Raw genomic sequence first — 13,520 nt, 5'->3', positions numbered from 1 at the left:
GTCACAGTGATCTTTCCAGGGTAACCCAGGGAGGGGAAGCCTGGGAGAGGCCAACGTGGGGAAAGATTTTTCTTCCTTGTTTAAGATCCAGAGGGTCTGGGATAACTTGGGTTCCCCAGGCAAAGGTTTGGGGGACCAGAGTGTACAGGCACGACATTCCTGGCCTACTGGTGGCAGTGCTACGGTTCTAAGCTGGTATCCAGCTTAGAGGAATTCATGTGGGTATCCCATCTCTTGGACGCTAAGGTTCAGAGTGGGGAATTATACCATGACAAAAGGTTTAAGAATCTGAAGTGCCTTCCAAAATATGAGAGGGACAGGGTGTTGAGCATGCTTTCAGAAGTCTTAAAAGAGCCATACTCTGACGCAGAAACTACAGAACCCGAACCACCAAAAGAAGAGAATCAACCTTCTGTTGGTGGCATCTGACTCAGATGATGAAAATGAACGTGTGTCAGTCCACATTACTTTGTATCATTATCGAGCAGAATTCATCATCAGCATGGACGCATGTCCTCTGGAATGGTGGTTGAAGCATGAAGGGACATATGAATCTTTAGCGCATCTCGCACATAAATATCTTGCGACCCCAGCTACAACAATGGCACACAAATGTCTGTTCTCACTTTTAAGTGACATTGTAAATAAGAAGCAGGCAGCATTATCTCCTGCAAATGTAAACAAACTTGTCTGTCTGAGCGACTGGCTGAACAAGAAGTAGGGCAGCCTCACATAGCCAGCAGAGGGGCCACAGCCACGATGGGGGAGTGCCGCCTCTCTACATCTACTCCTTGGCAAAATTTCCAGCTCCTGTGTGCTGGGCGTGCGCACACTCCTAAGTGGAATACACATCTGCATCTACTCGAAGAACTTGCAGAAGCAAGGAAGAATGTTCCAATAACCATTGCAGGCCGTAAGAAGGAACAAAGAAAGGGTCGGAGAGGAGGCTCTGCTACAAATACATTACTAATAATTCATGTAATAAAATGACAAAAGAGTCTCTTTTCAAACAGTAACTAAGGAGGATGCTAAACAGCATCAACTAAAAATCATTTTTTTTTTTTAATATAAAGTTTTCAGGTCTGGGTAACCTGCATCCAAGAATTTTAAAAGAGTTGGCTGAGCAGCTTTTGGAACATTTGAGTACATTTTTATTAAATCTTGGAAAAGTGAAGAAGAGGAGTCAGAGAATTGGAAGAAAGCCAAAGCTGTGCCACTATTTAGGTAAACGGGAATCTCCTCGGTAAATATAGGACAATTAGCCTGACATGGATTTCAGGCAAAATAATGGAATGGCTGATGACTTTAATCAAAATAGGTCGCCTCAAATGAATGTAATATAATACGTTGATAAGACTACACATCTGGTAACTGCTGATGTGATATTCTTTAGACTTCTGTAAGATGTATGACTTAGTAGTGCACAATATTCTGATTTAAAACTTAGCACTACGCAAAATCACTATGGTACATATGAAATTCATTAAAAACAGAGATGGAGCTCAAAATGCAATTGTTAATGGGGAATCATCAAGGGAGTTATTTCAATTGGAATCCTGGAGGTAGTGGTTCTCAGTGCAATGTTATTCATAAACTATTAATGATCTGGAAGAAAATATAAGATCAGCACTGATAAAGTCTGCAAATGACACAGAAGTTAGGGTAGTAATGAATGACAAGGACACATCACTGATACAAGGAGAGAGCTGGATTGCTTTGTAAGCTGGACGCAATGAAAAAATAAACAAACATTTTAATATAGCCAGTGTAAGGTCTTATACATCTAAGGGAGCGTTTACATGAGGACGTGAGTGCAGAATAAGGTGGAGTTTGAATTTAAAGCCCGATAGCTATGCCACACTAACTCCCCAAATGACATTCTAATTCTGCACTGAGAGTACCGTTGTTAAATTTAGCATAGTCCACAAGAATGACTTGCGGTCTGGAAAACATGCCTTATAATTAGAGAAAGTTAAGAGGTAATTTGATCACAATGCATATCTATCCAGGCAGAAGATATTTTACACTACAAAATTCTCATGATTTAGACAAAGGCATAACAAGATCCAACGCCAGAAACCTGAATACAGAAAAAATCAACCTGGGACTAAGATGCAAATTTTGAACAGTAGAGTAATTACCCACTGGAAAAGTTTACCAACAGATGTAGTAAATTCTCCAGCACTTGGAATCTTTAAATCAAGATTCCATGTCTTTCTAAAAGCTCTAGTTCAAACACAAATTACTGAATTCAATGCAGGAATCACTGAGTGAAGTTCTGTGGCCTATGTTATGCAAGCCAAAGTACATGATGACAGTTGTCCCCTTCTAAACTTTAAGATCTATGGAAAATATTAGCAGAAAATCAAGGGAAGCTGTAATACATGAAACTCTTTTTTGTTCAAACTGACAGTTTTCAAGTTGACAGTATCCTTTTAACTCTACATAAACACACAAACAGAATTAATCCCAATTCTGAAGATAACTGGTCTAAAAAACAATAGTAATACTCATTCAGGCAATAATTTATCTTACATATACTGTCAGCTCAGAACAATAAACTTATTTTCTAGTCAAGAGGACTATCTTTATTCAGAATTTTTGCTTGACTGATATTCCACTGAATATTATAATTTTATATGCACACAAAATATTTATCTGTGTGTGTATACATATATATATATATACACACACACACACCCCCAATCACAAAAAAATCTCTTCTCATTTACATTTCAAATAGTAGACCATTAAGTTCTAGTTTATATCTGTATGTTAATACAAGATGTTCAAGTTACATACCTTTTGAATGAATTTCTCAACACTCTGTACAACATGTTTGTAGAACTAAAAAAATAAGGGATATTTTTAGAGTAGGGAACCAACAAAAATGCTTATACATATCTGACCTCCAGTATTATTTGAACTTACAGTTCTGTCGACTTGACTTTAATTTCTACCCTAGATGTTTATTTCTACAGAAGTAGAAGAAAGGAAAAATTCCTGAAAAGCTAAAGTTATTTTGTTGTAAGGAGCTGAAGGAAAAGTTAGACCTATTGCATATAATTCAACATACTAATATCATACCACTGATCTATATATTTTTTTCCAAAATTTTAAAATTTGCATTTCCCAATTTAAAAGAGAAAATGAGTAAAAGAGGATCTTATCAAGTCTCCATTTTCTTGAAAATAAGTTATTCAGAAAAAGTTGCCCTTATTCATCGCACTTGTTGGAACATCCTATACCAGTGAACATTTCTATCCAAATCATATAACAAATTCGGAAACGTGTGGTGAGTGTCTGTTACACCTCCAGGGGTTGCATTCCACAATGCACAGTTCAGAGAGAGGTGGGGGCAAAGGCGGCAGCTTCTTTAATTTATGGCTGCCTCCTGACTTTTGTACACAGGCAGCTCTGCAACCTGAAGCAATCAAGAACTCTGTAATGCTCACTGTGTGACAGAGATTCCCCCTCTGCTCATACTTAGAGTTATAAAAGAGTTCTAAGTTCATTACAAAATATAGATTTCCATGTGGTATAACACAAACACCGACAGTGGGTTGCTGTTGTGTTGTTTTTTAATTATAACATTTTTTATTATATCATTTAGCATTAATTATGTGCTCTTCTTCAGAGAAAAGTCGCATTTCCCAGACTTGAAGAAGAGCTCTGTGTAAGTGCCATATATACTCAATCATAAGCCGGTTCATTTATAAGCCGACCCCCTCCAAGATGGATAAGTAAAAATGGAAAAATTTTATAACTCGTTCATAAGTCGACCCTATAATTCAGAGGTCAGCAAACTTTGGCTCCTGGGCCATCAGGATAAACCGCTGGTGGGCTGAGATGGTTTGTTTACCTGGAGCATCCACAGGCAGGAAGGTAAACTTAAGTAAACAAAGTGTCCTGGTGCACCTGCTGCTAACCTTGATGGGCCGGACAGCAACTGGTGGAGACATTGGGGAGGGGGGGGAAGCTGGGAGTCAAGGGAGTAACCCCTATGACCACCCCCCACATGACCCCACCCCTAGCCTGGGACACCCACATTTTCACCATCCCATCCCTTCCCACCTTATTTGGGAAGGGCCAGGAAAGGATGTCTCTGACCTGGCTGGAGATGGACCGGCAGACTGGTCAGCACAGCCGCGGCATGCTCCCGTGGGCCAGGCAGCGCGGCCACAGCCTGCTTGGGGGGCAGGGCCAAGCAGCACGGCTGCAGCCTGCCAGCCTCTGAGCTGCAGCTGCTTTAGGGGGAGAGCAGCATGACCAGAACGGGAGAGACTCTGGCCCCACCTCTTCCCTTCTGTCTCTGCTGGCTGTGCTGCCTTCTCCTTGCTCCCTCTGTTGGGGGGAGGGGTTGTGTCCTACCTCTCCCGCTCTATATCCGTTCATAAGCTAACCCTCTTCTCTGGTGCTTCCCTTTTTCACTAAAAAAATTCGGCTTATGAACGAGTATACACAGTAATCAAAAGCCTGTCTCTCTCACCAACAGAAGTTGGTCCAATAAAAGATGCTACCTAACTCACCTGGTCCCTCAAGTATTTTTATTACTAACCACTTAGTTCAGCAGCTATTAAGTGGTGCATCACACAAACTGCTGTTTGATCAAATTTTGCAGCATTTCCTGTACACTGCAAACTGCTGTCATGCCACTACCTCCCTCTGACTGCCTAACTCCCTAGCCCAGATGTCACTCATTTTCCTGATACCAGATCACCTCTGAATACTCAGAGGAAAAATTCAGGTGCCAAAGCTTAAAATAATGTCTCCCTTGCTTTTATACTCACTCTCTCTCATATTTTTTCTCCAATTTTTCTTTCTTTCAACTGCATAACCGGCATCTTTTCCTCCATTTTTCATTGCTGTTTTCTATTTTTTTTTTTTCCATTTAGGGATGTAAAAGCTTACTCATATACAAACAGTTCTATAATTTGTATTCAATCATCATGAAAATAAAACCCCAAAAATACTGAATACTGTGCCACACCACAAAGTATTTTAGAATTCTATGACTATGAAAAAGAAGGTATAATTGTGACTATTACATATCCTTAAAGTGCACTTCTATTCAGGGGTGCTGGAACAATTTGTATGGTGGAAGTGCTGAAATCCATTGAACCAAACTGTAGACTTTGCATATAATGGAAACCACTTCAAGCCAAGAGGTGCAGCAGCACCCCCCAGTTCCTGCATCTATCCTTCTATTCTGAAAATATAGAGGTGGCTTTGTGAGTTTTGATCTTTATTGTATTTCACTCATACCAGAGCAAATTTGCAGTTAAAAAGTAGAAAAAAATCTTTTAACTTCTAGACCTGGACACTCAAGTTCTAAGGGCTTGTTTCCACTTATCGTGGATTGACACTGCAGCGATCGATCCACCGGGGGTCAATTCAGTGGGTCTAATGAAGACTCGCTAAATCGACCACCGATCACTCTCCCATCAACTCCGGTACTCCATGGACCGAGAAGCATATGGTAAGTTGACCCAGCACGGTGTACATACCACAATAAGTCGAACTAAGGTACGTCGACTACAGCTACGTTATTCACTTAGGTGGAGTTGAGTAATTTAGGTTGACTTAGCCCTATAGTGTAGACATGCCCTAAGAGTCAAGCTCAGGTCTTTCTTTCTCACACATCGCAGTCAGTAACAAAAAAATTTTAAGCCAAAACTAGTCCCTCAGCTAAACCTGTAAAATCCCATTACTTATCATTCCTGCCCATAACTTCGAGAAGACACACAGAATGAAAAACGTTATTAGCAAATTCTGCATTTTATCAGGTTATTTAATGGAAACAAAAATAGAAGTAACTGAATGGAAATAAAAAACAGTCAATTCCTTACCTTTATAGCCTTGATTGCTGCCTTGGTGATCTGAGTCATTTTAGCCTTAGAAATAGGTGGTTTGTATTCATTTAGCGAGTACAACTGGAGGGGGGAAAAAAAGGTAAGAGCTTTGTAAGAAGAAAGGAAAGCATTCACCTATTTCAATGGGAAGTTAACATTGAAAATTTATGCCTGTGTGCATTCCATACTCATCCTGAAGGGGTTAACATAGGCCAGATAGGCCAATTAACCCATTAGGCTGCAAGGGGGATGCAGGGGGCGAGACATTTAGGTTGAGAGGAAAGCCCTAATCAAGAGAAGCTCACCTATACAGGAGCAGGCAGTGCATCAATAAAGCGAGGGAGCTGGTAGCAGAAAATCACTTTCTCTGGGAGGATGGAGAGAAAGAGATTTGGAACCAAAAAGAGGGGCTTGGTTAGAAGAGTGGAGAATGTGACTCTGGGATAGGCAAGGTAGAAACTAGTACAGGGGAGTGGCAGGAAGGTTTGTGGCTGTTCAGACCCTCACTGCTGGATACAGAGCCCTGAATTGGAACCCTGAATAGAGGACAGGCCTGGGTTCACTTACCAACTACTGAGTGAGTGGCACAATCTGGGCAGACAACTTGGAGGCTGTCTGGGACCATGCATTCTACCCACGAAGGGAGTGGCCCAGCCAGGACAGACAACTTAAGGACCACCTGGGATGGTGAGGAAGATGCTGATAGTACACCGTAAGGGGAGGACTACTGTGACTTAGCTGGAGGGCTAAAGCCATGAAGACAAGGAAAGACAGCTCATAGACTCATAGGTCAGAAGGGACCAATACGATCATCTAGTCTGACCTCCTGACAAAGCAGGCCACAGAACCCTACCCATTCACTTCTATAACAACCCCTAACCTATGTCCGAGTTATTGAAGTCCTCAAATTGTGGTTTGAAGACCTCAAGCTGCAGAGAATCCACCAGCAAGTGACCCATGCCACACGCTGCAGAGGAAGGCGAAAAACCTCGAGGGCCTCTGCCAATCTGCCCTGGAGGAAAATTCCTTCCCAACCCCAAATATGGCTATCAGTTAAACCCTGAGCATGTGGGCAAGACTCATCAGCCAGCACTCAGGGAAAGAATTCTCTGCAGTCAATCAGATCCCATCCATCCACATCCTACATTCACGACCACTGAGCAGACCTTTTCTGCTGATATCCAAGATAATTTGCCAAAGTAAACTATCTACATCTGCCATAAACGTATCAAGCTTAGTCCTTAAGCCAGATGATGTTTTTGCCCTCCACTACTCCCCTTGGAGGCGGTTTCCAGAACTTCAATTCCCTAATGTTAGAACCTTTCGTCTAATCTTCAAGTCTTAATCCTAATGTCCAGTTTGACCATTCTGTCTTGTGCTACATTCTATAAGCTTAAATAATCCTCTCCTCCCTACTGTAATCCCCTTAATATTTATGTAGAGCAAGCAAATCCCCCGAGCCTTCTTTTGGCTAGGCTAAACAACCAAAGCTTTTGAGTCCCTTTCCTAAGGCAGTTTTTCCCATTCACTCGGATCAGCCTAGTAGCTCGTCTCTGAACCGTTTCCAGTTTGAATTCTCTTCTTTAACATGGGACACCAGAACTGGCACACAGCATTCAGGGTGAGTTCTCACCAGTTTGCCTTATTATAACGGTTACTTAACACCTCCTTATCTTTGCTGGAAATACCTCGCTTGATGCATCCTAAAACCGCATGTTGCTTTTTAACGGCCTCAATCGCCTTGGCGGCTCCATAGTCATCCTCGATCAACCATACTCCAAAGTCTTCTCCTCCTCTGTTGTTTGAAACTGGATTGTGTCCCCATGTATTATCTAAAATTCTTATTATTAATCCCTAAGTGCGATGACCTTTGCACTTCTGTCACTATTAAAATTTATCCTCGATTACTATTACTCAGTTTACAATGGTCTTCCTGTATGGTTTCGGTCCTTCTCGTGGTGTTAGCAATACGCCCGCTTTTGGTTGTTCATCCGCAAACTTTATTACCATTCCCGCTCTCTTTGTTGGCCAAGTTCATAGTAAAAAAAGGTTAAATAAGTATTGGCTCCCCAACCGATCCTTGAGGAACTCCACTAGTAACCTCCTTCCAGCGTGACAGTTCACCTTCAGTACGACCTGTTGGGTCTCCCCTTTACGATTTCCTTATCCACCTTACAATTTTTTCATATTCATTCCCATCTGTTTCAATGTTAACTGACAATTCCCCATGTGGAACAGTGTCAAATGCCTTACTGAAATCGAGGTAAATTAGATCTACTGCATTTCCTTTGTCTAAATAATCTGTCACCTTCTCGAAGAAGGAGATCAGGTTGGTTTGGCACGATCTACCTTTAGTAAAACCATGTTGTAATTTGTCCCAATTACCATTGACCTCAATGTCCTTAACTACTTTCTCCTTCAAAATTTTTTCCAAGACCTTACTTACTACAGATATCAAACTAACAGGCCTATAGTTACTCGGATCACTTTTTTTCTCCTTTCTTGAAGATAGGAACTATGTTAGCAATTCTCCAGTCGTACGGTACAACCCCTGAGTTTACCTGAGGAGCAAGAGAAGAACCACAAGAAGGGGGCCATCAGGATGAAAAAGCTAATCCCCAGAGCAGTCAGGAGGACATACCACCAAGAACTGACTCAAGCATCTAGTTAAGCTCCTTAAAAAATATCATAGTTAAATTTCAAATAATTTAGGCATGTAATTGTATGGCTCATTTGAGCACGCAGTTATGCAATTTAATCAAGTAACTGCATATACAGTGGGTCATGCTTCCCTGAGTGATATTAAATTCAATAGTAACTTTAATAACTAGAAGTAGACTGTATTCCATCCTCTGTATTTGCACAAACATCCCATTGTCAGTAGTGATCCAACAAAACAGAGTTTATCAGAACTCTGCGGATTTAGGTCTGTATGTAATCCTAATTTTGTAGTCATGACTGATGGACCATAATTACAAATATAATTCATCCCTTTCCCCTGAACAAATTGGACATCCATACTCCAAAACCATTTACTTGCTGTGAAAGCCTCAAGCTATTCTTAGTTAACTGGCTCTACATTCATTTTCTTTTCTTCTTTCTTCCATACTCTCTGTGCTACCAGATGTAAGATAGTCAGATACTGTGATTTTTTTTTATACTTGCAGTAGCAGATCTGGAGCCAAGCCAGAAACAGAATGCCAACCCAGAATGCTTTACAACTGGCTTACACTGTGACCTAGAATCAATCTACAGTATGTCAGCTCTTCTTTCAATTTACGCGTCTATTTACAGTTAGACAGTCTGCCTCAAAGTTTTATATGAAAGAACTATGTTAAAGGATGTTAAGCTTGTCTAGCACTTAAAAGCCAGGAAAGGACTGCATTGAAGTTGCCCGTGCAAACTTAATTTGCCCCCCTTGTACATGGTCTTCAAGTGCATGATCCTTTCTTATTTCTTTTGGATGTAACTTCCTAGGTTTCTTTAATAACTTTAAAATTCAAAAACAAAAATTCCATCATGTGGAATCATATTGATTCCTCCACAGAGGTCATCAGAAAGACTGGAATGTTTAGACAAACAGTAAAGTCCTCTCCCACTTGAGCTCCTGGAGAAAAAGTAAGAGTAATAACAAGAAGAGTCTCTATGCGGCCCTACCACTAGAAGGGATGAGAGAGACACTTTGCTGGTAGGTTTCATAGCTATTTACTGGACAGCAAACGAATTTAGAGACTCAAGAATCATGGATTCAAGTCAAGGTTCTAAAGGGGAGAGCATTCTCTAGTGGTTAGACCCTTGTGTCCCTGTCTCCCTCATGCCTCTCCCTGTCCCTTTCCATTCTTATCCCCCCACTAGACCTGCCCATCCCACCCTACTGGTATATTTCCCTAGGCTCTTTTCAACCCCGCTCCCCCACCTCAATCCACTAAATTTAGTCTCTCTTTCATACAATTCACCCAAAGTTTGATACAGTTCATATTTTCTGTTTTAGATTTTGTAACATCAGAGAAATGAAAAGAGGACCCAAAAGGGACTTCTCTCATGCCAACAGCCAAATTCAAAGTTGTATCTTTCTTGTGACAGCTGGGTGCACTGTCAACAAATGTATCTGCAGTTGTATTTGTTATGCCATTCTAGCTGTTAATAACAACAGCTGTTGCACACAAAAAAACCACAAATCCTGAACTCAATTCTTTCCAGATAAAGAGAAAAGTATTTTGAACTATTTTTCCTTAAATGTTTATATAAAGTTTAAGTCTGCACATTAAAACACACTTGTTTTGATAATGGACTATAATTTAGACAACTGGTGTATTACGTCCCCAATGCACTGTCTAACAGATTGCAAGCCTGCTGGAACAAGAAAATTATTTTCCTCTCTGTGTAGTTCAGCACCAAGGATGCACACAGTCCCATGATGCACACTTTTTTTTTTTTTTGCAATTTTACCAAGTTTAATTTAAGGTAACAACCATTTGTTTTTTAATATGTTCTGTTACATTCCTTATAAGTGAATTGAAAACCAAGCCTTATATCCCACTCAACTTCACAACAGTCAGCAGCCCAGTATTATTCAAATAAAAGAGGAATAATGTAGTAAGCGGCCACTTTAATTTTTACTACAGAGGTGTCCTAACCTACATAGCAGCCTTCCTAAATGGTTGTTGGCAGCATATGTGATCTTAGTTATATTTGTGCCAAGCTGAGATATTATGCCACCAATACATAATGGGGAATGCTGCTCTAACTGTTCTACTCAAAACAGCACAATTCTCTGTTAGGTTGCTCAAACTGTCCTGCTTGGATGCAGGTTCAGTCCTCAGACTACTGGCAAGTCTCCAGTGTGGTACTTCATTGGTCAAAGTTTAGTTGTTCTTGGCTAAAAGGCTAAGATGCATTGATGTCAAACATTTGGCTGCCAACTAATCATAGTCTACTGAACTACACTATTATTAGGAGGAAAAATAAAGATCTTAACAGAAAAAAATTGTTATTAGATAGCTTTACTTCCAACACCTGGTCTACACTATGCATTTATACCAAATTTAGCAGAGTTAAACTGATTTAACCCTGCACCCGTTCACACAATGAAGCCCTTTATATCAATATAAAGGGCTCTTAAAACCGGTTTCTGTACTCCTCCCCGACGAGGGGAGTAGCGCTGAAATCGGTATTGCACTGTCGGATTAGGGTTAGTGTGGCCGCAAATCGACGGTATTGGCCTCCGGGCAGTACCCCACAGTACACCATTGTGATGGCTCTGGAAAGCCATCTGAACTCGGATGCACTGGCCAGGTAGACAGGAAAAGCCCCGCAAACTTTTGAATTTCATTTCTTGTTTGGCCAGCGTGGACAGCTCACCAGGACAGGTGACCACACAGAGCTCATCAGCACAGGTAACAATGCAGTCTCCTGAGAATCGAAAAAGAGCTCCAAATACAGATTGCACGGGAGGTACTGGATCTGATCGCTGTATGGGGAGAGGATTCCATGATAACAGAACTCCGTTCCAAAAGACGAAATGAAAAAAATTGAAATTTAAGGCCTGATGCAGAGTAGGGAAAAGAGAGAGGCCAGGGATAAGTCAGTGCAGAGGTGAAAGCTAGGAGCAACAAGCTACAGAAAACAAGAAGCAATGGAAGGTCGGGGACAGGGCCGAAAACTGCGATCTACGCTGCCTGCATGCATTTAGGGGTCGCACACTAACTCAGCCTGTCGTGGATTCCGAAGTGGGTGAATGTCAGCCATGTGAGGATTCTGCAGATGGAGATGAGGAGGAGGAAGAGACGAAGCTGCAGAAGAGACAGACTCGTCTCACCCAAAGCCAGAAACTTTCTCTCACACAACTGACGAATTACCTTCAGCCTCAGCGCTCCAACAATGAAGCATGGAAGGACCTCTGGTGAGTGTAGCTTTGTAATAAAAGATGTTTAAAAAAGGCAGCAATTTATTTTATGCTTAATTTGCCCTGAGGACTTGGGATGCATTTGCGGCCAGTACAGTTATTGGAAAAGTCTGTTAATATGTCTGGGGATGGAGCGGAAATCCTCCAGAGACATCTCCTTGAAGCTCTCCTGGAGGTACTCCAAAAGCCTTTGCAGAAGGTTTCTGGGCAGGGCAGCCTTAATGGTAGGCCCTTGACCACACCATGCATGTAGCAAGTAATCTGGTATCACTGCATGACAAAGCCTAGCTGTGTATGGTCCCAGTATTTGCTGGCATTCAAGCAACATCTGTTCTTTATCTCGCTGTGTTATCCTCAGGAGAGTGATATTATTCATGGTAACCTGGTTGAAATTCAGTGATTGGCGCTGGGCATTTTCGCGTTTGGCTAGCAGGGATCTTCCCTGCCATCAGCCACGCGGTGCGGGGGGAGAAGGGAGTGTTTAGCAGTGATCTTCCATGATACCAGCCACCCGGTGGGGGGAGGGGTAAAGCGATCATCCCACAGAATTGGAGGGAGGGGTGGTTTCTGCTGCTGCATGTTAACAGGAAAGAAGCAGCACTGAACGGGCTTTGCCTGGTATTTGGGAAAGGAGGGCACTGTATATATGAAGGCTGCAGAAGCCAAAAGACAATGGCTTACCATGGCCATATGCAAGCTGAATTCTGCTGCCCAGACCTGCGTCTGTGAGATCTCTAACACCAGAGCCACAGGCACTCAATATTAAGAAAAATGCGACCTTGTAGTGAAATCACAGGTGCTACGTAAGGTGAATAGTGTTGTTCACTGTGAAAGAGTATAAGCATTGTTCTGTAAAATGTATCTTTTAAAATACTTCTCTCCCTTATTTACCCTCCCTCATGCAGCTGCAAATTTTTCAAGTCTCCCTACTCCATTCTGAAGGCTATCTCAGATAAGGCGGCGGAAAAAAAAGACATGAGACGAAATGTTCTCAGAAATCATGGAAGTGACTCGCAATGAAAGAGCTCATCTGAATTAGTGGAAGGATGTGGTATCAAATTACAGGAAAGATGTCAGTGAACGTGAGGACAGGAGGGACGCTCGAGATGAGAGGTGGCGGCAGGAAGATCAGAGAAGGCATGATGCAATGCTGGGGCTGCTGCATGATCAAACTGACACGCTCCGGCGTCTGGTGGAGCTTCAGGAACAGCAGCAGGATCACAGACTGTTGCTGCAGCCCCTGTGTAACCACCTTCACCCCTCACCATGTTCCATATCCTCCTCACCCAGACGTGTAAGAACGCGTGGGGGAGGCTCTGTGCACCCGTCCACTCCACCCCCGTGGACAGCCCAACCAAAAGGCTGTCATTATTTAGAAATTTTTTTAGTGGTCTTTTCCTTCCCTCCTATCCTCCTCCCAAACCACACCCGGCTACCTCGTCAGTTCTCTCCCTTTTTTTATAATGACTTTTTAATAAAGAATACATGATTTTTAAACGATAGTGACATTATTTCCTTAAGAAAGCTGTAATCGAAGGGGGAAGGTGGGTTGCTTACAGGGAAGGAGTCAATCGGGGGGGAGGGGGTTCATCAAGAGGAAACAAACGCAGTAGTCACACCATACCCTGGCCCATGATGAAACTCGTTTTCAAAGCTTCTCTGATGTGCACAGCTTCCTGGTGTGCTCTTCTAATCACCCTGGTGTCTGGCTGCGCGTAATCAGCGGACAGGTGATTTGCCTCAGCCTCCCATCCCGCCATAAA

General features: G+C 42.1%; 1 protein-coding gene across 5 annotated transcripts in view; it reads right to left on the bottom strand.

Annotated features, from left to right (window-relative positions):
- Positions 1–13,520, bottom strand: part of SCAF8 (SR-related CTD associated factor 8) — a 147,621-nt gene that overhangs the window by 115,828 nt on the left and 18,273 nt on the right. For all 5 annotated transcript variants that reach the window (XM_032772074.2, XM_032772072.2, XM_032772071.2 and 2 more), the window contains exons 2-3: positions 5,850–5,933; positions 2,803–2,847 (exon numbers count right to left, since the gene is read on the bottom strand). In XM_032772074.2, the coding sequence (XP_032627965.1) occupies positions 2,803–2,847; positions 5,850–5,933 (129 nt within the window). The remainder of the gene's footprint in view (positions 1–2,802; positions 2,848–5,849; positions 5,934–13,520) is intronic.

This window comes from Chelonoidis abingdonii, chromosome 3 (genome assembly GCF_003597395.2).
Source record: "Chelonoidis abingdonii isolate Lonesome George chromosome 3, CheloAbing_2.0, whole genome shotgun sequence".
Taxonomy (NCBI): Eukaryota; Metazoa; Chordata; order Testudines; family Testudinidae; genus Chelonoidis; species Chelonoidis abingdonii.
This window is presented reverse-complemented; position numbering and strand designations above follow the sequence as displayed.